Below are 23240 nucleotides of genomic sequence, written 5' to 3'. Positions count from 1 at the left end.
TCCCGCCCGAAAGAAGCATGGGAATAAAATGGAGGATGGCCGCCGTCTTTTCGGTCAAAGAGACGGGTGCGACTACATGCATTACACATCATTGAGTCTTTATTGGACCATCAACCAACCCACCAATCTCGCAAGGGCTAGCAACTACAACCTTGCAGCTTCACTGTAATAACTTACCTTCCGTACACGGCTAACGATGTCTGTTTTTGCGTACGTGGGCGAACTCATCTTGGCAGCAGAATTCCAAATGCCATCGGTCTTAAGCTGACACGTGATGACAGACGTTCAACCTTTTCGGCCGCAGGCTATGCGGCCTTCCGCCCATCCTACCCTGCATCACTCTTCAGGACGGTGCTGGCGTATCACAACACTCAGTCGACAAGCGGCACGGCGCTGGACCTGGGCTGTGGCCACGGCCTCATCTCGCGAGAGCTCAGCCCGAGCTTCGCTCGCGTCATCGCCATTGACCCTAGTGCGGGTATGGTGAAGCAGGCAGCAGACTCAACCTCGGACCCGAAAATCACATTTCGCCAAGCCAGCTCTGAGGATCTATCCTTTGTGGCGGACGCCTCGGTAGACCTCGTGGTCGCGGGCCAGGCGGCGCACTGGTTCAACTACGACAAGGTATGGCCTGAGCTGGCGCGGGTGGTCAAGAGCGGCGGAACGTTGGCGTTTTGGGGATACAAAGACAACATCCTCGTCGGGTTCCCAGCGGTCAACGATATCTTTATGCACTTTTGTTACGGGGAAGGGGAGTCGTCGCCCGGCAGCGGAGTGGAGACGATGGGGCCGTACTGGGAGAAGCCCGGGCGGCAGATCCTGCGGGATAACCTGGCGGCGGTTGTGCCTCCCGAGTCGGAGTGGGAGAAGGTGAAGCGCATCGTATACGACCCGGACAGGAAGACTTCTCAGGCTGAGGCGAACACGGAGGCAATGGATCCTGAAGATCCGCGAGCGGCGTGGCAGCAGCGGAAGGTGATGAAGCTGGGCGAGTTTGAGGGGTATGTGCACACTTTCAGCGCGTACCGCGGGTGGAGAGACGCGCATCCGGAGGTGAAGAGCCGAGCGGAGGGCGGGGCGGAGGGAGATATTGCGGATCTGTTGTTTGATCGGTTGCTGGAGGCGGTTCCGGAGTGGAAGGCTGCGGGGGATAAGTGGCGGGATATCGAGGTTGAGGCCGTGTGGGGAACGACCATCATCCTGGCCAAGAGGAAGTAAAGGCTTCGGACTCTGTCTGTACGAGTAGAGAGGATGTGACGGGATCGAGAGAGACCACGGAGAAGGGATCCGTTTGTGCCGAAGGTGAAGTGGATTGACTCGCAGGTCGAGCCCGATATGGCAGTCTGAAGATTCGGGACGAACCGCAACGTGCAAAGTTTGGTGCGATTGAGAGTTTAGACGGTCTTGATATCCGTGGTTTGGCACAATTCGAATTTAGTGCAAAGATATATTTCGTACCTAATTGTGTTAGTACGGATTAGACAATCTCGACTCACCGCAATGAAAGATGTCGATAGCGTTTGTGCAAGTCTCCAGCCATGACAGAATATTGGAAGATGGAGTCGTGGGCCATTGGGCAGGTGGACATTGGGACTGGGCAAAAAAGGCAAGGGGGCAGCAACTCATCCGAGAGCCGTGATTGGCTGTGGCAACCCGGCAAGATTGGGAAAGAGGAGCCCCCGGCGGTGGTTGCCCCGTCAGGTTTCAGGAGTTTTGGCCTTGTGTGGCAGAGACGCACTGTGTTTGTATGAGGAAGGCACCACCCCATCTGTACAGTCAGTCGTACCTGCCGTAGACCGCCTCCAGGGGCCCTCGATAGTTTTGGGTGCCGGTGCACACCGCTGCTGCCACCGCCAGCCCAAAACGCATGAATAACGGAGACTGGGAATGCCCATGGCCCATGACACTCGAATACAAGGCCAATTGGGTGTGTGTGCACTCGATGCATTGGATAAAAATAATACTGAGCCCGAGGGTACATGACAGATAGCGGAAGGTGGTGACCGACTGACAACAGACTGGGGGAAGGAGACGAAGAAAAGGGAAAGTGCAAGCATAAAGTGTTTCGACTGGCAGACAGCAACCTCCAGGAAACATCCTCACGACTCTTCTCTGTCTTTTTTTCGTCCTTTTTGATATCCCAAGGCAAATAACTTTTTTACCTGTTGTTTACTTTCTCTCCCCCACGTATATACCACATACCACATCACACAGACCAAAAATGGTGAGTCTCTATCCCTCCAATCCGGGCCCCCTCCCCTCTGTTGCTTTTTTTTTGTTGTGTTTTTCCCCCCGCGGTCGGCGGCACCCCTCCCACCATCGGCCGGAATGTAAACAAAGGAAATCGATCCAGCCATTCAGCAGCTTCCCTACCCCCCTTTCGAGTCTTTCGACCCCTTTGATGGCCGACGAAAAACAGCCTTAGCGCCGGTTTGGTTCAATGGCGAACCTTGCAGCAAAGGGCGACACACAGCAGCGCAGTACTACCAGCATCCGACGCCGGCAGCAGCAGTACCACCACCACCACCACCACCACCAGCGCAGCAGCAGCGCCATCCACCAGCCAACAGGAGCAACCCAAACAACGGATCGGATACCAACTGCCAGCGCAGCTAGCCAAGGACAGAAGATCAGCGCCAATTTTCCCGCGCGAGCCACTGGGCCATTCAACTTGCGGCTGCATCACGACATTCCTCGTCCTGCAACCATTCCTCTTCACGATTTTCCCACCTTACATCCCAAACTTGATAATTTCACAACCGCCCCGCGAAACGTCACTTGCTCTCTATTCCATATCGCGACCTTCTCACTTGCGCAAAACACAACCACACAAACATATCACAATGTCTTCTAACCAGTACGACGCTCAGGCTTCTACCAACTACAAGGAGGCCTTCTCCCTGTTCGACAAGCGCGGCAACGGCCGTGTCGCCATCGACAGCTTGGGCGACCTTCTCCGCGCCTGCGGCCAGAACCCTACCCTCAACGAGATCCGCGACCTCGAGAAGAACGTCGGCGGCGACTGTGAGTTTTGTCCCTTGCATACACCGCGCATCGAAAACAGATGTATGTCAACGGCAGAGAGACACACGATACTGACCAGCGATGTTTGCGCGCGCAGTCGACTTCGAGACCTTCCAGCGCATCCTCAACCGCCCCGGCGGCTTCCGCGACCCCGGCGAACCCGAGGAGTACTGCCGCGGTTTCCAGGTCTTTGACAAGGACATGACGGGCTTCATCGGTGTCGGTCAGCTCAAGTACATCCTGACCAACCTCGGCGAGAAGATGTCCGACGACGAGGTCGACGAGCTGCTCAAGGCCGTCGACACCAGCTCTGGCCAGGTCAACTACACCGGTAAGCCATCATCTTTCAGCATACTGAAAACGTATCAAGCCCTGAAGACCGTGTTTACTGACATCCGCGCAACAGAGCTTGTCCGAACCATCCTCGCCAACTAGATCCATCCAGCGAGCGAGTGTTGTACGAACAGATCAGAGGAACGAGCCGGAAGCAGTTTACGAAAAGAGGAGAAAGAGACACTTGCATGGCTGGCAGGATGGGAAATGGCGTTTGCTTTTGCGTTGCGATTGCGTTGTTCGCTATTGTAGGGAATTTGGGTATTCTGGAGTTCACCCCCGCCTCCTCAAAGGCGTTGCTCCGGACCACACGACACATGTACGGGACTAAATAGAACCGATAACAAAAGAAATAAATACCATGATACCAACATCACCGAGCTTGCAAAACCGTCATAATATGGACGTCCCTGGAGTGGTCAGGGGTTGTGCCTGCTTCGAAGCGCATGATGGGACGAGAGGGCAAGGCATCGACATTCACTGCACCATGTTCATAGCAACGAAAGACTCCATAAGAAGGACTGATCTGTGCAACTCTACGGCTATCCTGCGGCCTCCGCGATCCTGCCATGTTGATCCATCAGCCTCAGCCATGATGTCGCACCAGGCCTTGGCCCGTCTGCCCAGCAACAAAGGACCCCGCACAATCCGGTGGTGCGGCCGACTTATGTAAGCTCGCTTCCCTCAGGCGATGTGGCCTGCATCCTGGACCTGCAGGATTGCGGTACCGAATGTTTCCAGTTGAACGAGATACTTCAACTCAATCGTCCCAAGGCTCACAAAAATCTCTGTTCTTTGATGTTACACTTGCTGAAAATTCTCTAAACAAAAGAAAATCAGTTTGGAATACATCTAAGAAGCCTTGCAACAAAGTGCAGCTGCAGAGAGAATTGCTCTGGCTACCTGTGGTGGTGGTAAATCATTGAGACCCCGCTTGCTTCAGCGTGGGTCGTCGCAGCCCGGAACGTCGTAGCGCCGGGAGCTCGAGGGAAGCTCCCCTGGCAGGCCGCGACTGCCCGCCAAGGAAACCTCCAACTGGAAGGTGAGAGAGAAGGGGACCCCATTGCATTCCGTACTCGTCAGATTTAACGTAAACCTTCATCCACTTACACACACACGAATCGTCCCGCAAACCAGAAGCTTGCTGCAAGTCACCGCTCTCAGTCCACTCTTTGCGTAGCTACATGTACCATCGCGCTTAACCTCGCCTGTCACCTACCAACTTACGGCATCGACACCTCCACCTGCATCCATCTACGTCTGCCCCGTGTCCAAGACCTGGTCCTGCAGCTGCTCCCCTTCCCCCTCCCCCGCCTCGACGCACCCAACTCACTGACTGATCGAACCGTGTTTCGTCCAGTAGCCGTGGCGTCCTCCAAGCGTCCCCTCCTCTCCCTTACCTTCTTCCTCATATTTCTCCTCACAGCTCTCATCCTGGCGGCCCCAAGAGCAGTCCCGAGAATTACTTCTCTCTTTGCACAGCTGCGCTTCAAACCAGTCCAGCTACCCCTCGTCGCCACTCCATCTCTATCGACATACCGACCCTTGGTGACCGCCGCCATGACTGTCCCCGACAAATACAAGTCGCCGCCCCAGGCGCCCCCGGTCTTCACCGGCACCAAGGAGTCCATCGTTGGCGACTCCAAGAAGATCTGCGACCAGACTCGCGCGCTTCTCGACAAGCTCGTTGCCGACTACCCCGCCGACAAGGTTACCTTCGAGAATGTGATGAAGCCCATCGCCAAAGACGAGAACGAGAGCGGGCTGTCGACACGCATCCTCGGCTTCTACCAATATGTCTCGAGCGACGCCGCCCTGCGCGAGGCTTCGACCCAAGCCGATACCATCATGGACGAGTTCTCGATCGAGGTGAACATGAGGGAGGATGTCTACAAGCTTATTGAGGCTCTCCATCAGCGCAAAGACGCCGAGGGTCTGGACCCCGAGAGCTTGAGGTTGCTGGAGAAGGACTACAAGAACTACATCAAGATGGGTCTGGGTCTGCCCGCTGGGCCCCAACGTGACCGCTTCAAGGAGATCAAGAAGCGTCTCAGTCAGATCCAGATCGAGTTCACAAAGAACCTGAACGAGGAGAACGGCGGCATCTGGTTTTCAAAGGAGGAGCTCGATGGTGTTTCAGAGGACGTCCTCGACGGTCTTGAGAAGGGCACTGGCGAGAACGAGGGCAAGCTCAAGCTTTCCTTCAAGTACCCCGACCTCTTCCCGACTCTCAAGTTCGCCAAGAACCCCGAGACGAGACGCAAGGTCTTCATCCAGAACGAGAACAAGTGCAACCAGAACGTTCCCCTCTTCCAGGAGGCCATCATTCTCCGTGATGAGGCCGCCCGCATGCTCGGCTACCCCAACCACGCTGCCCTGCGCATCGAGGACAAGATGGCCAAGACCACCAAGACCGTCAACGACTTCTTGGGCGATCTTCGCTCTCGCCTCACCGCCGGTGGTGCTAAGGAAGTCGAGCACCTCCAGGAGCTCAAGAAGGCTGACACCGACGCCCGCGGCGTTGAGAACGATGGCAACTACTACCTGTGGGACCACAAGTTCTACGACCGTTTGATGATTGAGAAGGAATACAGCATCGACGAGAACAAGATCGCCGAGTACTTCCCCATTACTTCGACGATTGCTGGTATGCTCAAGATCTTTGAAGAGCTCCTTGGTTTCGTCTTTGTTGAGCTCAAGCCCGAGGACCGCAAGGCCCTCAGCCCTACAGGCAAGGGTGAGGATATCGCATGGCACGAGGATGTCATCATTTTCAGTGTATGGGACGATGCTTCCGAGGGAGAAGGATTCGTCGGCTACCTATACCTTGACTTGCACCCTCGCCAGGGCAAGTACGGCCACGCTGCCAACTTCAACTTGCAGCCCGGTTACCTGCAAGCCAACGGCTCGCGCAGATACCCTGCCACCGCTCTGGTCTGCAACTTCAGCAAGCCCACGCCCAAGAAGCCCTCGCTTCTCAAGCACGACGAGGTAGTCACCCTCTTCCACGAGCTCGGCCACGGTATCCACGACCTTGCCGGCCGCTGCACATACAGCCGTTTCCACGGCACCAGCACCGTCAGAGACTTCGTTGAGGCGCCGTCGCAGATGTTGGAGAACTGGTGCTGGACTCCCAGTGTTATCAAGGCGCTGTCTCAACACTACGAAACTGGCGAGAAGATTCCCGATGACCTCATCGAGAAGCAGATCTCCACCAAGCACGTCAACGCTGCTCTCTTCAACCTGCGTCAGCTCCACTTCGGTACTTTCGACATGACCGTTCACACCCCTGAGAGCCATGAGGCGATCAAGAACCTGGACTTGTCGGCGACCTACAACGAGCTTCGCGGCCAGATTGCTGGCATCAAGGGCCCCGAAGCTCAGGGCGAGAAGAGGTATGAGTCTCCATCCAATCTCAGATCACACAATACTAACAGACACAGCACCTGGGGCAACGGACAAGCCTGCTTCGGCCACCTGATTGGCGGCTACGATGCCGGCTACTACGGCTACCTCTCATCCGAGGTCTACTCTACCGATATGTTCTACTCCGTCTTCAAGGCCGACCCCATGAACGGCAAGGAGGGCCGCCGCTACAGACACACCGTCTTGGAGAAGGGTGGCAGCCAGGAGGAGATGTTGACCCTGGAGCAGTTCCTTGGACGCAAGCCTAGCACCGAAGCCTTCTACAAGGAGTTGGGCATCCCTCAGTAAGGGCCCTGATCGCAATGCCACGATAACGAGACGACGCCAGAATTGTATCTAATAGTACCAGATCGCGACTGTGATCAACCCCAGGACGCTCGCCTCCTAAAATAAAATTAACAATAACTTTCAAAGGCATTTGACGTTCGGTTCTGTGTAGTGAATGTTGTTGAGCCATGTGAGAGGAATGGACGTGCGGTGTCAAGCCTGAGTGCTTCCTGTGAGTCGGATTGACCTGGATATGATGATGTAAAAGATTGCCCATTCACTAACTCGACGTTACTTGATATGGAGAGATATGCCTGTCTATGCTGATGGAGGGGCTTGTTAAACTTCGGCATGATGTCTTTTGGAGACGAGGGAGGTGATGGCTCTCGATTGCTTGAGGATTGCAGTTCTAGAACGAATACTCGCTCCTCCGTCAATTGAGTATTCAGAGAGGGCTGGGTCACGTTGAAGACCGCCTCACCACACACAGGTGATCGGTCCTTCCCACAACGCCCTCACCTCCAGTTGCTCCTTCCGTACCATACTACTGAAAAAATTGTCACGGAAAGAAGAAGGGAAGTAAGGTCTACTCATACTTCTTCCGATTTCAGGCCTTTCGGGATTACCCTTTCTTCTTCTACACCTTCTTCGGGCTCTGATCGTTCCTACTCTCACGGCCCTTCCCTGTCTCACCAAAACATCGTCTTTTTCCCATCTCTCACTCTGTTTCTCACTCAGTTTGAGCTTCCTCATTACCCGAACAAGCTGGTCATTGTGACCAAATGCCTCGCGATGGCTAAGAATAAAACCACTTACGAGTACGCGCACCCAAACTGCCACTTCATTTTCCCTTCTTCGCTTAGTGGTGAGATATTTGCTAACATGGTACAGGATTACCAAGTCTCGCATTATCAAGTTTATCATCGGCAAAGATAAGGCCGAACATAATGTCCACCAGGCAGTTATTAGTCGCCTCTCCAAGCCACTCCGAGCCCTCGTTACCAACGGTATGAGGGAGTCTGTGGAGGGCGTTGTTGTCTGGGCTGATGTCGACTCCGATACTTTCGCTCTGTTGATGGAGTTCGCCTACACCAAGGATTTCACCATCACCGATGAGAAGAAGGAGACAGTGCGCAGTATCGAAACGGCTCAGTCGCTTCAACATCGCGTAATCTACTACGCATGGCACTCAGAGAGCGGAGAGAAGATACCAGGGGACCTTGATCCGGCTTGGCATCGCCTCATTCACACCTGGCGATCCGACGAATTGGACATTGTCCATATTCACTCGAGAGAGTACTTCATGTCGCATGCACGAGTCTACATCTTGGGCGATCAGTACAGCATTCACAGCTTAATGGATGCATGCATCAAGAAGTTTCGTCGTATTCTTCTTCGCCATCCGTTTACCCACGAATTCACGCAGATCATCTGCGACCTCATGGTCTTCATCTGGCCAAACACGTTGCCAAATGACCAATTTCGAGAACTACTCATTGACTACTTGCGCATTGAGTTCCCCAGAGCCTTCAAGTTGCCTTGCATTATCAAAGTCTTGGAAGAAATTCCCGAGATCTATACAGAGGTTCTCAATCGCTCGCCCGAAGTTCGAGAGGCATTGGCTGAGTGTGATCGTTTCATGGCCATGCATCTTGAACCCAGAAACCGCAAGCCGCTGTATCACAAACCCAGTTCATCACTCAAAGATTCCGCGTCTGCTCACCCAGAGAGAGGAAAGAGACAACGCTTGCTGCGATTCTAGTGAGGGGACGAATCAAAGGATGATATATGTGGCCTTGGAGGCCATGAAACTTGCTGGAGGAGGATTCTATCGGAGAGCAGTTGCGACTGTGCTATGGAGAGGGCCTGGCACAATGTGAATTCGTTATTCGGATGCACGCCTTGGGTATCATCACATCACCATACTAGTTCTCATGACACTTTTGAGTCATTTTCCAGTAATCAGAGGAACCATAGTTTTCTTTCACTTCTGAAAGAATTCAAAGAGATACTCTGATTATTAAAGAACGTTCATAGTATGTGTCGTCCGTCTGCGTGGTGTGTGACTGGACTGCGTTGTATCAAACAGGTTATCCTCTTTCATACCTTAGTCTCCATTGACAAAGAGCTGCCGTCTCATTGCCGCGGACCGTTCATTGCCATTAAGAAAAAACGAGATATGAACCACCAAGCAGCCCCCGAGGTGTAAAGTTAGTCTAAAAATGTTGATCGAAACTTCATCTTCCCGTCTAGCACAGTCACTTTGTAATTTCTGCCAGGCCGTAACTAAATAAAAGGTGCTGTTTGAAAGTTTCATGTTCGCTCTAGGGTGCGCAAAATAGGATTTATCCCATTGACTAGTTACTGGATAGCATCACTACGTCTATCTCTAGTCTTTCTCCAATTTCGTCCTATTTTGAGATTATTCATAGGCGGATATAAGGGAAATAGGGTCGGAATATTAGATTATTCGCTATTCTCCTTATTAAAGTACGTACCTCTATACTGACGTTATCTAGCAGTTGATGGGATATAACAGCAATGCTGGAGAAGGCAGATCTAGATGTGTCTCATCGCAGAGGTATGTGCGATACCGTAGAGCTATTTGACATCGTTTGCTTCCCAATAGTCGATGAAACTTGCAAACGATATTGAATGCAACAATAGAGACATATATGCTTTGGGCATATAACCCCATGAATGGCGGGAAGAGCTTGAAGAACAACGCTCCTGCACCTCAGTAACCGGCAGTCGCTGTTCTACCGAATAGGACGGAAAGACTGAATACAGTTCTTTCCTGGCAATTTGGCAGCCGAGACTTCCTGCTCTCCTCAGCTTCTTCTTCCTATATAATACGGGCTTTTTTTTCGCGGCTGGTCCAACCTTCAACTCTCACCTCTACACCCACACACCTTCGTCAACACCGCCACGATGTCTCTCAAACGAAAGAGAGGCATCGACGAGGAAGTATTTCTCTTCCCTAGAGCAATCACAGGTTCGCTTGAATATCTGGTAACATTAAATAGAATTGTTGACTCCCGGATCGTCACTTTCGTCGTTGGCAGAGGCGAGTCGACGCGAGAGTTCCGTTTCCACGAAGGAGTCTTGACTTACCTCTCGGAGCCTCTCAGAGCCTTACTTACTGGGGGTATGCAAGAATCTCTCGAGGGCAAAATCATCTGGGACGACGTCAAGCCTGCCACATTTCTCCTCCTTTTGGACTACGCGTATACCGGCTCCTACCCCATTTCCTATCCCGAGAACAAAGACTATGCAAAAGAAGACACGAAGGAAGAACAAGACGCCGAAGAAGAAACCGAGGTGATCCACTCACTGCGGACATGGAATCAAGGCCTGGTCAGCAGAGAGTGACGGCCAATCCTACGCAGTATTGAACTTTTGCAAGGAGCACTTCAGCGATAATAGAATCGGTGAAGTCAGTTCGACTAGCAAGAATCCTATGCCCAGGAAGGAGGAATCAGAAGATTCCGATGACGAAGCCGATTCGAAAAGATTGGTCTCGTTGGACCACCCAATGAAACTTGCAGAGCTTTACATTCTTGCCGACAAATATATCATCGAGGACCTCAAGAAAGCATGCATCGAAGATGTTTGCCCAAAGTTTTACAATGCGACTGGACATGATGAGTTGATTGCTCATGTGTGTTCCGTTTTTCGCTTCCTCTACACATACACACTACATCGAGACGAACTTCGCAAGGTACTACTACACTACCTCATCGGAGACATGAATTGGGCGATGAGCAATGATGCCGTCCAAAATTTGATCAAGGAGATCCCGGATTTCGCCGTGGAGCTGCTGCTCGAAATACCTGATACCTACTGGAAAGACCTTCAAAGGCAAGCATGAGGGGCACCGGACGCTCGGGACCATTTCGGGGGCGGTCTATTTTATTCAAGTGACCTTGTCTAGGAAATATGGAACGTGGCATGCCGGCGGACGCTGCATTGGAGTGGTGAGGTCAGTTCAAAAGGGAAATGAGATTTTTATTGCGGGAAGGGCCTAGGGGAACGCAGCATCTCAGATCTAAGAGGTCCATAGCAAAGACACGCACTGCGGCAATCTCTATTTTCGAGGTGTTCCGCTTTTCAAAGAACTCCATGAGACTTCATAATTGAACTACAATAGGTTCAAAATTTGAGAATTGCGAAACCCGCGTTTCGATGAAGACGAGCGTATTCCAAATCTGACAACTCATTGCGGTCACGTGATGGGTTGGACTGAAACTCTCAAACCCGTTCTCAACAAGAGCCTCCTGATACCTCCCGGCACGTCCTTTTGTTACCAGACGTTAAATACATCATCATCATCATCAACTGATACCTCCGTCCACTAATCCATCTTCTGCGGCGGGTACTTTATCTCGAGAAAGCCTTACATGAATACAGAATTTGACTTCCCCAGTTCACCTCCAGGAGTCGCGGATCCACCACAGGCAACTCTCGAACGGGTTCGGGGCTCTTTAACAGAACGACGTGCCCACCCGACATCAACTTCCTACAATGGCTTCTTCCGCTAGAGGCATGCCTGACCTTGAAGGGTACGTAAAATTCCGTTTTTGTGCAGTTTAATCAGGTCATAACCATGGAACTAATCGTCCGCAGCGTACTCACCTCACGAGTGGTCACCTTCCGGATCGGTCAAGACCGAAAGCCATTCCAGATCCACGAGAAGCTCATAGCCTCTCGGTCCCCAATATTCGACCGCATGTTGGCCAACAACATGCGTGAGTCCCTCGAGGGAATTGTTGAGATTGACGACGTGAAGCCAGAAGTTTTCACAAGCTTCATTAACTTCGCGTTCTACGGAAACTACGACGTGCCGACGTCGCACAAATTTCAAAAGGCTGGAGAGTCTGACGCCGCCAAATTGATCCCAGGGGAGGCGTACGATTCCCTAATCGAACACGTCCAGAATTCAGATTCCCGACTACACGCAAAACTGCCATACCTGCGGTATTTGCTGTTGTTCGTCAACCAAGGCACACCCGGAAAATTATACGCTATACCGCCCGGATTGCCGTGGAACAAGGACGAGGAGCTCGAGGTCAACTTCGACCTCATGGTCGCCAACCAACTGTTTGGAGAAATCTGCATGCACCACGTGCAGCTTTATCTCTTCGCCGACCGGTACGACATTGCTCAGCTGAGAGAAGTCTGCCTTCATCGACTACATAGCTCTTTGACGCGCGCAAGACTTGGCAACCCTGGATACCAGCTGCTCTTTGGCGTCATTGAGTTCGCGTTCGCCAATACCATGCCGGGAGACAAGATTCGGAAGTTGCTTGTTCAGACATGCGTCGCCGATATTAGCATGGTTCGGGCAATGCCCAGCTTCAAAGACCTACTCAGTGGCGTACCTGAGTTAGCTTTTGATGTTATGACTGAGCTTCCTAAATATTGGGAGCAATCGGGAAAAGCGCTCGATGATGTCAACTCCAAGTTTCCAAGCAGCTCCTGAGATACGTCCTGGCGCAACTGCTACGAGAAGGAAGCTTTTGACGAGCCAGACACAAGCGTTGCTTTAAAGGAAGAGAAGTGGGAAATAGAGGAAAGGCGCAATGGCAGAATAGCAAAGAATTGAATTATCCGACCCGATTTCCCTTACATCTGCCTATGAATGATCTCGGAATAGAGGAAATTTAGAGAAAGACCGGAGACGGATGTAGTGACGCCATCCAGCAGTCAATGGGATAAGCAAGCAAGTTACGAAGCGGCATTCCTTTGAGAAAGGACTCAAACTTGGGATCTAACTGAATAAGGTACAAATACCTTACTCTACCTTGCTTGACATAGCGGTTCCAAAACATTCACAAGGACAAAGAGTCTAGTTCTTTCCCTTTGTGCTTAACAAACTCTCCCACATACCATATTCTTCGTCTTATCTGAATGACTCTCTACAACGCATCATGGTCCCTTCGAGAAACGGTCACATTGGAGCAGGTCGTCCCACCTCGAGTCGCGCTGGGGACACGGAAACACTCGTTCGGGCAGGGGGCGCTTGCGTTATACTGCCATGAGAAGAGAGGGTCGGTCTCGTTGGTCAGGATCTGTCCGATCATGGAGGTTTGGTAGCCAGGTAGCTGGCGAGATTGCTGGAAAACGTCGTACTAGATAGACGGGTATTTATTTTCAGTAGGGGTCCTTCAACATGTATCTGATCCATCATCCAGGGGTTCTTACACTGCTAAGAGTCATTACACCCCAACCGACGTTGTAGTTGTGCTGGATCGTGGTTCCATAGACATATTCTGATAGGCCAGTGTTAGTTGTGGGAAGAGAAACTAGCGATTGAGAGATAACTTGCCTTTGAAACCAGCCCAACGAATTGCACTCGCGCACTGGAACCCGTTAGTTACTAATGTTGCTAGTTTTCTGGCGACTCAAAGTACTTACCATCGGACACGACTCAGCGTTTGTGTAGATTGAGAGGTCTCCCCAAGCGGCATAGATCTGTCTGTCGAAGATGTGAGGCCTTGGTCTTGAATAGTACCTTGTCGGCCTTACGTTGGCGTCATGCCCTGTTCAGCAAACTTGGCTGTGCATGCGTTGATGGCAGAAATCTCTCCGTGAACTGGCGTCTTGTCAGTCACCCACAGATATGACTGCTGTTGTCCTAGTACAAACTCGTAGGATCACCAGTCCGGAAGTTCGCTCCTTCGCAGACGACTTCATCGCTGGTGTGGTTTACGATGATGGTACCGAACGCGGCAAAGGGGCAACTGCCAGGAATTTAGTGAAATTCATGAATTAGCTTTCGACGGGGCTTGGCCACTTACGGTCCGCTCTGGCGGAAAAGTGCCTCGTTTCCCTGGCGGAATGTCAGCATTTGGAGGAAAACGTTGAACCAGAACCGAGTCTGTCAAACCTTTTGCATGTACTCGACTCTCTTCGCTGCAGGGATCGAGTTGACCGTGAGACCGGACATGTCCTGGTCATCGTTGGGGACAATAAAATGGGCCGAGCCAAAGCCCACGGCACCCAACGCCAATAGAACTTGCGGAACGAGCATTTTGAATTCGACAAACGGAGAAGTAATTCCACAAGAGACGACAAGGAAACATGAACTACTCCATATGGTCAATCTCTATTTATACCATCCAGTGCCATGCGTCTTGAAGATGCCATTATCGGCAATATGCCCGGATAGATAAGGGTGGTCGGGGAAAAGTGGAGAGCCACGAGGTGTTATCCCGACATTTCGGAACCATGGATCACATCGCGCCGGATGTTGAAGCTATCACCATGCACAACCCCGCAGTGACCCCACCTCTGCCGACATGGATACGGCTAGTGCCATTTCCTATCAGTCATGTCTTGCGGTGACCTCCTTGGCACCGCCTTGTATGGAGATTAGATGTTTACTGGCGAAGATATCGGCCAGAGATGCCGGTGTCGGCTGTATTACGTCGGGAATGGCTTTGGGTTGTAGATGCTCGCTACCACCGGTATCTTAGAGGCGATTTGACAAACAGTTCACGAAGTGACAAATTCAACGCCTCGAGTTAGTTGTCAAGGTAAACATAATTGGGACGACAGTTACAAAGGAAGATGTCAATTTATCTCCATTGTAGTTCTGAGTCTGACTCCAGACATGGACCTGTCTTCGGGATCTTCTCACGAATACAATCGGCCACTGAAACCCCAGAGGAGAAGTTACGATATCCCAATGAGCCCAATTCGATACAAAGAAGAGGGGGTATCCCAAGCGAGTCAACCATTTCCCATCGTCCCAATTCTTTCCAATGTAGAGCTCAGTAGACAAGGCCCCAGCCTCGATCGCCAAAGGGTGTATCCTCGGCTGGCAACTTGGCGAGCAGTAGATGGCAATAGTCATTGTCTTGTAGGAGCGTAGTCTTGAACTTCAGGTACAGTCTCGCTGTGCTGCCGCTCTGTAGAAATTGGCAAGGAAGTAATCCAGAAGAATGTCTCGGATTTCATTGCCAGGAGCGCTAAGGGCGCCGTGCTCAACGCAATCCAAGATGTCGGATAGAGCAATGATGGTGTGCTCATTATGGTGCATAAAGAGCAAGCTTTGGCGGAAGCGCTTTTCGCAGAGACTCTTCAATGGGTGGATGTCGTATTGGCGTGCCAGGTTGTAGAGAGCAATGTGGGCATCGAGGACGTCAAAGTGACTGCAGCGACCAGAGACTTTCATCTCCTCGACAGTATCATGGGAGACGGCATTGTTGAGATCGGCGTGGGGCTTCATCGCCTCGTTGTGGAACTTGATGCGAGCTCGGGTGATGAAGGGCTCGGTGTCTGGGAACTCATCTCCCTGCTCAAGCTTCTCGTAGAGCGAGAGCGAAACGCTGGAATGGTTGGAGGGATGGGGGCTGGCTTTGAGAACTGGCACAGTGTAATCGTGACGATAGGCGTATTCGACCAGTCGGGTGAAGGTAGTCTCATCGATGCCCCTGAGGGTGATTGAAGTGGGATCGGGTTGGACTTCCTCCGAAGCTTGCAGAGACACAAGCTTTGGGGAGAGGAATTCCATCGCAGCTTTGTGAACCGAGAAGGGCTTGGCTTTATGACCGATGCGGAATTTGATTTGTGGTGAGTTGAGAATGCTGTGACTTGAATGTCAGCATGTCCTGCATTGCAATTGACGAGACCACTTACTCTCCCATACTAGGCCATGCTGAAGGCATGGTAACGGGTTTGTCCTCCATCAAGTCGACGGACAGAGATATTCTTGCAGCGTCTCAGAATATTTCTGCCAGTGATGCAGAGGGATCACTTTGTCCCGATGATCAAACGTGAATTTGTCGACTTCTTTGATCACGCTGAATAGCTTTGGAAAGCAAAACCCAAGGTAAGTCTCTCACACAACTTCAAGTAATGGAGGCACCAGTTGCTTTTTGATGAGGCAAGCCTTGGAGAAATAAAGGAAGCAGCGAGCGACGAAGAAGTTCCGGTAGAGGCCTTCAGACTTTTCGCCTGAGGTTCAACTTGATCAACAATCACCTTCGCCAAAGGGAAGGAGACAGCAAGAGCTGGCTTTCGATTTGACTTGCTGGCACCTTCCCTTTGGTAAAGGCAATTATTTCACTCTTTCAGAACTTAGGTATTTGCGTCTAGCCAAGTAATGGATCTGTTGAATTCGTTGCATATTGCAATAAGCCATATCACTTTTTCAAGGCCAGTAAGATAACCTGATCCATTCAGCCTCTGGATCTGAGGAGGAAGCCACATATCTAGAGGAGTACATCGCTATGGTAGAATAATTATCAGCGTGTCTAGACTCACTAGTCACAGGGAAGAATCAAATTTGTCGGAAGTTGTCACTTACGGTGACTTCACTTGAGGGGGGCCCGAGGCGCGCCTGTCATTCAACCGCGTCTGGCGGACTTTCCCCTTGGTCACGTGTATAAACTTTTGATACCGTTACTAACTATTCATGGTAGCAGTGCCTCCTGAGTTTACTTTTCGCCTCATTACTACTCCTTTCTCCTTTTTCTGTCTCTCGACGATAAGCGTCCTGCAATCTTCGGGGTTTGCCACAAACTGCAGTTGCTTTCGGATTGAGAGCAGCTGCGCCATAACGGCTGCATGTGTTCGAGGCGTCACTTGGTTGAAAATGGACGCTGGCCGATTCGTGCGTTGTGGCAATGCATGAAGAGTTGAGGACTGTGCAGTTGTCGCTCTCGTGAAGTTTCCCGATTCACCGGCCAAAGTGGAGACCTCTGCCGGCGGGGTAGGTTCGGCTGTAAAGCCCGGCACTTGCTGACAAGTCCCCGTCAACTTGTGATGCCGTGAGCAATTGAAGGCGTTATGAGATCCTCTGCAACTTAAACCTTGATTCAAACCCAAGGGCCAGGCTTGCACTTATGTACCATCAATGACTGAAGACATGGCGTCTCCAAGCACCTATTATCCAATCATGTTGTCCATGGTACAAGGTTTCGCATCTTGTTTCGTACTCGGCTTGAACCTCGCTATGGCCCTTTAAATGCGAAACCGAGGTGCATGCGACTACAACTACCGAGTCGTTCCCACCAGCCAGCGACGCTTCTCATCCCAACCCCGCCTGTTTCTTCCAACGCAACATCCGCTGCGACACTCGAGCACCCCAAGCAACTCAACTCAACCCGTCGCGCGCCTGGCTCCAACGATGGCCGAAGATCAGAATACCACGGACGACTCACATCGCGTACCAGAGTTGCCGCTCCTGTCAAAGGTCAGGTATGGCGCTACAGCCTTTGCGATCCAAAATCTCTTGGTAAAGCCCGCGCTCTTCGTTCGTGATGTCAAAGCATACGTCATCCCGCCAGAGAACCGTCCAGAGATTGTGAAGACGTACGAATGCAGGCCGTACTTACCCGTCAGGTGCGTTCTTTTTATTTCACCCCAAAGTAAATACCTGTCGCACTGGCGCTGAGATTGACACGTTCCAGAGTCTTCTTTCCGAAATGCTTTGACAAAACGTCCAAAGACAAGCTGCCGGTTCTCTTCACGATCCACGGTGGTGGATTCGTGCTCGGTACCCCAAATGACAACGACGACTGGAATCAGACGTATGCTTCGCAGCACCACTCGATTGTCATTGGTCTCAACTACGCCAAAGCTCCGGGTAATCCGTTCCCCAAGCCAATTCATGACTGTGAGGAGCTCTTCCTCGCTGCACTCAACGATGACTCGATTCCTTTGGATCGTACCAGAGTATCCCTGGCCGGCTGGTCTGCGGGCGGAAACCTGACTCTGGCCGTCGCTCAACTGGAGACCGTTAGGAAACATCTCACCTGCATCGTCCCCTTGTACCCTGCGGCTGATCTTTCCATCACGGGAGACGAGAAGGCCACAACGCGGCAGTACAAGCCTGAGCTCGGAGGTTTCCGCGCAAAGGAAAAAGACTTTCTGCAAGGGATTGCACCAGTGTTCGATTGGGCATACAAGATCCCTGGTGAAGACAGCCGTAACCCGCTTCTTAGCCCTACCTTCGCGCCCGAGGAGGCTCTGCCAAAGCAGGTCTTTATGATCGGCTGCGAGCTTGATATGCTTGCTCAGGAAGGCCAGAGGCTTATTCACAGGCTTGCGGGTCGACCACCGCCACCAGCAAAGGTTGGAAAGCCTGAAGTTGTCGGCGATGGCGAGCTTGTGCTAGACGACGAGGTATACCACTTCGAGGTGTCTGGCGCTGACGGAAGCCGTTACCGGTGGCTCTTGGTCCCTGATACGGTCCATGGCTTCGACCAGCATCTGGACGGCATTGTGCGTGACCCGGTTCTGCTCGAGGATGCGAAGATCAAGACCCAGAAGACCATCAAGATTATCGGAGAATGGATTCTTCAAGCCCCTCCTATCAGTGAAGCTTGATGATTGATTTTAATGAGATTCGCGCGGGACTTATTTACATCGTGGTGGTGGCGCCGAAGAAAAGACTCATCGATGAGACCATGGAAGGATATTAGCTGCGAGGCTACTCCTACTCGCTTTCTGCTTTATTCGATACTCTGTATGTTATGTACTTGCAACTATGTTTATATGAATGCTACCACGTATTTACTTACTACATCTGGTACCTGTCGCGTTTAAACTCATGATAATATTAAGTAGGGTAGTCATGGGTTGCATATCAGTAGCTCCATATCCACATTCCTCAATCATTTGGGACATAGAGTCCGTAAGATGAGCAGTGGAGAAAGAGTAGGGCCTTTGGGTATTGCCCCTCAAGCTTCCTACTCTATCCATCACGGTACCAGTCAGTCTTTCTGCAATAACTCAAAGAATCTGCTCGCGGCAAATCGAAAGAATGTGGTTTATGTTTTTTTCGTTCATTCCTGATGATACCATTAGGTACGAGCGCTCGGTGGTCAGAGCGATCCAGAATGGTTGGTTAGTCCCCGGTTCGAATCCAGGTCGTACCCCTTTTGTCCTTTTGCGCCTCACTTGGTTAATTACAACTCACTTCTAATCAATAGTCGCAACAAAGGGTCTGAAGTTCGGGCCTTGAGGCGTCATATTCTGACTATCACACCAACTTGACAATAGTGTTGCTTCCAAGTGGCAGGAGCTCGCCGTCCATAGCACCTTGCAGATAGCAGTCTCCAATCATGTTGAACATCTGATCTTCTTAATCTTCGTCAACCCCTCCGAAACACAAAAGAAACTCGGAATCCGTATACACCCCAGCCTTCATCCCCAGCCTTCGTATGAGGCAGGCGCAGACCTATTCGTCCACCATTTGTAAGGTAAGGTGCTCTATAGGAGAGAGAATGGGCTCTGCTTTTTGTTTGTTTGTCGTCCAGACAAGTTGCTATCTTGACTCCCGTTCTACCCGCATGGGTGACGGTCGCTAGTATTGAGACGCGTAATGAAGGTCTAACGTTTGTGTAATAATTGCGTCGAGAATGAAGGAAGACACGAAGAATCCGACGTTTTTTTTTGGTGAAGTAGAATCTGATTCGCTTTCTAATTCTCTCTTTGATCAGCTCAGCTAACTTTGAACCACCGTTCCCGGTGCCGGCATCTTCAAATTGATCAAATAGTCGTCTACAACGCGCGAAGCATCACCCTTTAGCAGATAGCTTGTATGCCCAGATCCTTTTCTTAGAAGTAAAGTTGCGTTTTGGAACTCTTCCATCATACCAGCCGCGTACACCAAGCTCGTAGCCGGATCAAACCTAGAATGGACGAGTAAGATAGGCGGCGTGCCCTTGATATTTAATGCCGTCCGAGGATTCGTGATCTAAACAGGATACCCGGTGCAGTCAATAACCCTGTGCCAGAACTCGCCCATGCCTGGGGTAGTAGTGAAAGTACGAGTCATATCAGCCACTCGCTGCACTTCGAGGTGATCTTTGGCAGCGAAGAAATGCCCGTCCTGGCACTGCACGTTCGTAATGGACAAAGATCGAGAGTCGGAAAAAACGTCGCCAGACAACAGGCCTGGAACGAAAAACGAGCCGTTCCCAGCGGCCCCAAGCTTGAGCGTTTCGGCAAACTTCTTCAGGTCTTGGGGAAACTCCAGAGTCGACCGTGCAGATCCTATTACGTTGTTTGGTGTCGCAGCAGGCACGCAGCCGGTTTTGATGGTCCCGTCACACTCTGCAGCCTTGAGGTTACCCGCGCCAGCAACTTCAAGGATTTTGTTCCACGTCTGCCGGATGTCTTGTCCTCCTTCCCCGCAGTTCGTAGCGTTGGCTTCGCAGAACCGGAAGAACGCCTGGATGGTGGCGTCCAAGGACGTAGCCTGTGTCATGATGTTCGATGCGAAAGAGCCAGTGTGCTGCAACATCCCATCAAGTGCCATAGCACGGATTGCAGTGGGGAACAGTGCAGCATACTGAGCCCCAAGTTGTGTTCCATATGATACTCCAAAGTAGTTCATAGGCTCTCCTCCAGTGGCTGCCCAACGTCAACTTCTCTGGTCAGGACAGGGTAATGGAACGATGATCTTACCCACACGAACAGCCTCCATGTCCTTGGCGACAAATGTTGTGTCCATGTTGTCAAACAAAGGTCCAGTCATTGCCCGGCAAGAATCACCAACGGCTTTGTTGTAGTTGAACACTTTTTGGAACCCCTCCGGAGTTGTCGCATCAAACTCGCTCGGCTGGTTGGCCGCATTTGTGTCGCACCTCTGCGGTGTACTCAGGCCAACGCCGCTAGAGTCCATTCCAATGATGTCGAATGACTGGCGCACCGCGTCGCTGACGTAAATTCCCTCGGAAGCCATTCGCGCTGCCATGCTTGACGCTGCCCCTCCAGGCCCGCCGGGGTTCACAAAGAGATTGCCAATGCGCTTGCCCTGTGCCGGGAGCTTGACAATGCCCAACTGAACTTGAGGACCCCCGAGGTCATTGTAGTTCAAAGGGACCGAGAAGTTTGTGCATTGGAGAGCTGATGTGGCGTTGTTGCCTTTGAAAGGTCGAATATCCCCGGGACAAGCTGCCCATACTATCGGTCCTTGGATTTCCTGATGCGCTGGTCCGACAGGTTGCGGAACCTTCACCGCCGTCGTAGCGATGAGAAATGCCACGAAGCCCAAGAACAGGCGGTGAACCTGCAAGTCCTTCCTAATGAGCTAATCGCGGACGTTGGATGGTATTGAGATCCCGAACTCCCCACGAAAGGTTGCCGTGTCTTCAGATGTCGAAGTGATGGTCCACGGACGCAACAGAGAGGGGTACGGACGGGGCATTCTTAAGGCTTGAGTTCAATTCCCCCATCAGATTGGGTTCGTCGGAAAACATACTTTTGACGTGCTCCTGGCAGGCAACCTTGAATCAAGAAATTCCCCTAGAAGTGCCACTAATCACTGAATTGGCCTTGCGACGACGCCAATTTTTGCTTTCTGTTTGGGGCCGGAGTGTCTCGCGCTTGTGTCAAACTTCCGCCTGGTTGAGCATGGAAAAGTTGCCGCAGGAAGGTTGAAACTGCTCTGCAAGGAATCGGGGCCGATTAAAGTTTGTTTAAGCTTCCCAAAAAGCTTCGTCAAGGACAATCATCCCGCCGGCTGTGTGGAAATTGTCAGAAGCTAGCAGCGGCACGACAAATGGGAGTCTGTCTTCGTATGTCGCAGTGCATATTCGCGAACTCTTCGGGAAACATTGAATGGGCACGTTGATAGTTGGACCAAACCGTTGGAACCCGCGCAGTCCGTGTAAGCCTTCCCGCGTGTCTGTTTCCCCGACTTACACGGCGATCATGGGGTTCCGTGGCTCCAGTCTAATAACAGTGAACTGATTGCACCTGGGCTTGTTTGCCCCGCCAACTGGCTTCGCATTTCTCAACTTCGGCTCATGCTGTTCAATGGCATCCTAGCGCCTTCGACCAGAATATGGATCATTTGATGGGATAATTCGCATGCTATGATATGCTGCATCAAACATCTGAAAGCATGCCGCCACCAATGAGTCGTTGCCCCATCGATGTTTGCCAACCCCGCCAAGTCGAACCCACATCCATGTCTGAAGATCAGACGGCTGCTAACAGCTTGAACCTAAACAGAGGAGTGTTGGAAGATCTGGAAAGGCGTGCTGTTGTGGCTATTCCTCGTTCTAAGCCATTTCCTTGCAAATACTTGTGAGCCCAGGTTTTATATCTTAAAAAATGGTATATTCAGAGACACTCTAGAACAAACCTCTCGGTGAGTTTTTATGTCACTTTCAGTGGGCTGCTCAGTACAAATTCCTGCATTTTGTAGAAATTGCACAAGGTGCTGCACACGCATGCGGGCTTTGAATTTTATTACGAGATTATCCAATGACTTCCACCTGTCATGGGTCCTATGGAAGGCATTGGAGATATTTTATGTAGTCAAAATAGGCAACGTAGCACAATCCCGTAGGCTTTCTACGCAAGAGCAGGGCGCGTTTGCGACTTGTCAAACCAGATAACATATATCTAGTGTTGCAATTAGTTGATTTTGGTGGCAGAAATTGGAGTCCCGATGTCTCAATACTTGTGTCCCAGCTTTCAATACGACCTAGACTCTATGTCTGGTCCCTTGTGAGCTGTAGGGAAGCACGACCAAACCGTATTGACTTGACATTCGAGTTGTTGTTGTTGTTGTTGTTGTTCTATTTAACGCCATGGCGGCAAGGGCGCAGCCGCCCTTGCGGCAGACCTCCCGAAGGGTATGTGGCGTGAAGGGTCGCAGGCTCTAGCTATATACTATATAGTACACGCCGTATCCTGACGTCCTCCAAATCTTGCTCGTGAGCTACTATGTGTTCTATCCATCCCTAGTTCCCACTGGTGCCCTAGTTCCGTTATAACCATCTGGTTTCTTAATAGAGGTAGTTTGTCGTTTGGAGGATAGGTTATGACCTATCTCCTAGTACCGCGGGCAGATCTTCTGGAAGAAGTCTGTCACGCAGAGGAAGGCCTGGAAGCCTTCAGAGTCAGTGATTAGCCCCTTGAAGTAGCGATCGAGGGACCCTATAGGTCCTACGGGCTCCTGGCGGCTGTAGGGGTAGAGGGTGGGCCACTGTTGCCTCCTCAGTAGGGTCTTTCGGCAGTAGACTAGATGGTCTGCCTCCTTAACCCATCCACAGGAGCAGGTGAGTAGTGCTTCTGTGTGGTTAAAGCGTTGGTGATATTGTTCAAAGTCCCCGTGGCCTGACCGTGCCGCGAGGAGGTGATGAAGGGCAGCCCTAGGGAGGCCAAGTTCAGGAGGGCAAGCAAGGGTAGCCTTGAGCCCTAGTTGGGTATAGCGGGGAGTT

At 51.5% G+C, this 23240-nt stretch overlaps 10 protein-coding genes and 1 non-coding gene across 11 annotated transcripts; 8 read left to right on the top strand and 3 right to left on the bottom strand.

Annotated features, from left to right (window-relative positions):
- Nucleotides 1-196: 196 nt before the first annotated feature.
- Nucleotides 197-1218, top strand: BDP81DRAFT_446994 (methyltransferase domain-containing protein; the record flags this gene model as incomplete). Its single annotated transcript, XM_060592133.1, has 2 exons — nt 197-210; nt 282-1218. 2 exons carry the CDS (start codon nt 197-199, stop codon nt 1216-1218), a joined length of 951 nt encoding a protein of 316 aa, XP_060449359.1.
- A 1318-nt stretch (nt 1219-2536) lies between these two features.
- On the top strand, nt 2537-3730 carry BDP81DRAFT_404077 (myosin regulatory light chain cdc4). The gene is made up of 3 exons (XM_060588900.1): nt 2537-3024; nt 3122-3355; nt 3431-3730. The coding sequence occupies exons 1-3, from the start codon at nt 2844-2846 to the stop codon at nt 3457-3459; spliced, it is 444 nt and encodes a 147-aa protein (XP_060449358.1). The 5' UTR covers nt 2537-2843; the 3' UTR covers nt 3460-3730.
- A 997-nt stretch (nt 3731-4727) lies between these two features.
- On the top strand, nt 4728-7336 carry BDP81DRAFT_167694 (peptidase family M3). The gene is made up of 3 exons (XM_060582129.1): nt 4728-6752; nt 6801-7067; nt 7133-7336. Exons 1-3 carry the CDS (start codon nt 4918-4920, stop codon nt 7143-7145), a joined length of 2115 nt encoding a protein of 704 aa, XP_060449357.1. The 5' UTR covers nt 4728-4917; the 3' UTR covers nt 7146-7336.
- A 287-nt stretch (nt 7337-7623) lies between these two features.
- Nucleotides 7624-8950, top strand: BDP81DRAFT_167704 (uncharacterized protein). The gene is made up of 2 exons (XM_060582130.1): nt 7624-7868; nt 7942-8950. The coding sequence occupies exons 1-2, from the start codon at nt 7843-7845 to the stop codon at nt 8810-8812; spliced, it is 897 nt and encodes a 298-aa protein (XP_060449356.1). The 5' UTR covers nt 7624-7842; the 3' UTR covers nt 8813-8950.
- A 1088-nt stretch (nt 8951-10038) lies between these two features.
- Nucleotides 10039-10906, top strand: BDP81DRAFT_285193 (uncharacterized protein; the record flags this gene model as incomplete). The annotated part of the gene is made up of 2 exons (XM_060583022.1): nt 10039-10371; nt 10403-10906. Coding segments are annotated over 2 exons (837 nt in total), but the record flags the coding sequence as incomplete, so codon positions are not given.
- A 668-nt stretch (nt 10907-11574) lies between these two features.
- On the top strand, nt 11575-12532 carry BDP81DRAFT_391389 (uncharacterized protein; the record flags this gene model as incomplete). The annotated part of the gene is made up of 2 exons (XM_060587544.1): nt 11575-11612; nt 11677-12532. The coding sequence occupies 2 exons, from the start codon at nt 11575-11577 to the stop codon at nt 12530-12532; spliced, it is 894 nt and encodes a 297-aa protein (XP_060449354.1).
- Nucleotides 12533-12747: 215 nt separating this feature from the next.
- Nucleotides 12748-14167, bottom strand: BDP81DRAFT_420641 (cytidine deaminase-like protein). Its single transcript, XM_060589863.1, has 8 exons — nt 13940-14167; nt 13851-13882; nt 13699-13793; nt 13579-13645; nt 13468-13528; nt 13379-13412; nt 13255-13322; nt 12748-13181 (listed from the first exon to the last, which is right to left on the bottom strand). The coding sequence occupies exons 1-8, from the start codon at nt 14081-14083 to the stop codon at nt 12969-12971; spliced, it is 714 nt and encodes a 237-aa protein (XP_060449353.1). The 5' UTR covers nt 14084-14167; the 3' UTR covers nt 12748-12968.
- A 768-nt stretch (nt 14168-14935) lies between these two features.
- BDP81DRAFT_446988 (uncharacterized protein) lies at nt 14936-15722 on the bottom strand (the record flags this gene model as incomplete). The annotated part of the gene is made up of 2 exons (XM_060592132.1): nt 14936-15641; nt 15694-15722. The coding sequence occupies 2 exons, from the start codon at nt 15720-15722 to the stop codon at nt 14936-14938; spliced, it is 735 nt and encodes a 244-aa protein (XP_060449352.1).
- Nucleotides 15723-17185: 1463 nt separating this feature from the next.
- BDP81DRAFT_446987 (Alpha/Beta hydrolase protein) lies at nt 17186-18387 on the top strand (the record flags this gene model as incomplete). Its single annotated transcript, XM_060592131.1, has 2 exons — nt 17186-17400; nt 17469-18387. The coding sequence occupies 2 exons, from the start codon at nt 17186-17188 to the stop codon at nt 18385-18387; spliced, it is 1134 nt and encodes a 377-aa protein (XP_060449351.1).
- A 479-nt stretch (nt 18388-18866) lies between these two features.
- Nucleotides 18867-18938, top strand: BDP81DRAFT_t95. The gene has a single exon. It is a non-coding gene; the product is annotated as a tRNA-OTHER (tRNA).
- Nucleotides 18939-19682: 744 nt separating this feature from the next.
- BDP81DRAFT_510039 (alpha/beta hydrolase fold-domain-containing protein) lies at nt 19683-21981 on the bottom strand (the record flags this gene model as incomplete). Its single annotated transcript, XM_060595735.1, has 4 exons — nt 19683-20418; nt 20473-21089; nt 21712-21818; nt 21976-21981. The coding sequence occupies 4 exons, from the start codon at nt 21979-21981 to the stop codon at nt 19760-19762; spliced, it is 1389 nt and encodes a 462-aa protein (XP_060449350.1). The 3' UTR covers nt 19683-19759.
- Between the last annotated feature and the right edge of the window lie 1259 nt (nt 21982-23240).

Source organism: Colletotrichum phormii (assembly GCF_030913505.1).
Source record: "Colletotrichum phormii strain CBS 102054 chromosome Unknown BDP81scaffold_4, whole genome shotgun sequence".
NCBI lineage: Eukaryota > Fungi > Ascomycota > Sordariomycetes > Glomerellales > Glomerellaceae > Colletotrichum > Colletotrichum phormii.
This window is presented reverse-complemented; position numbering and strand designations above follow the sequence as displayed.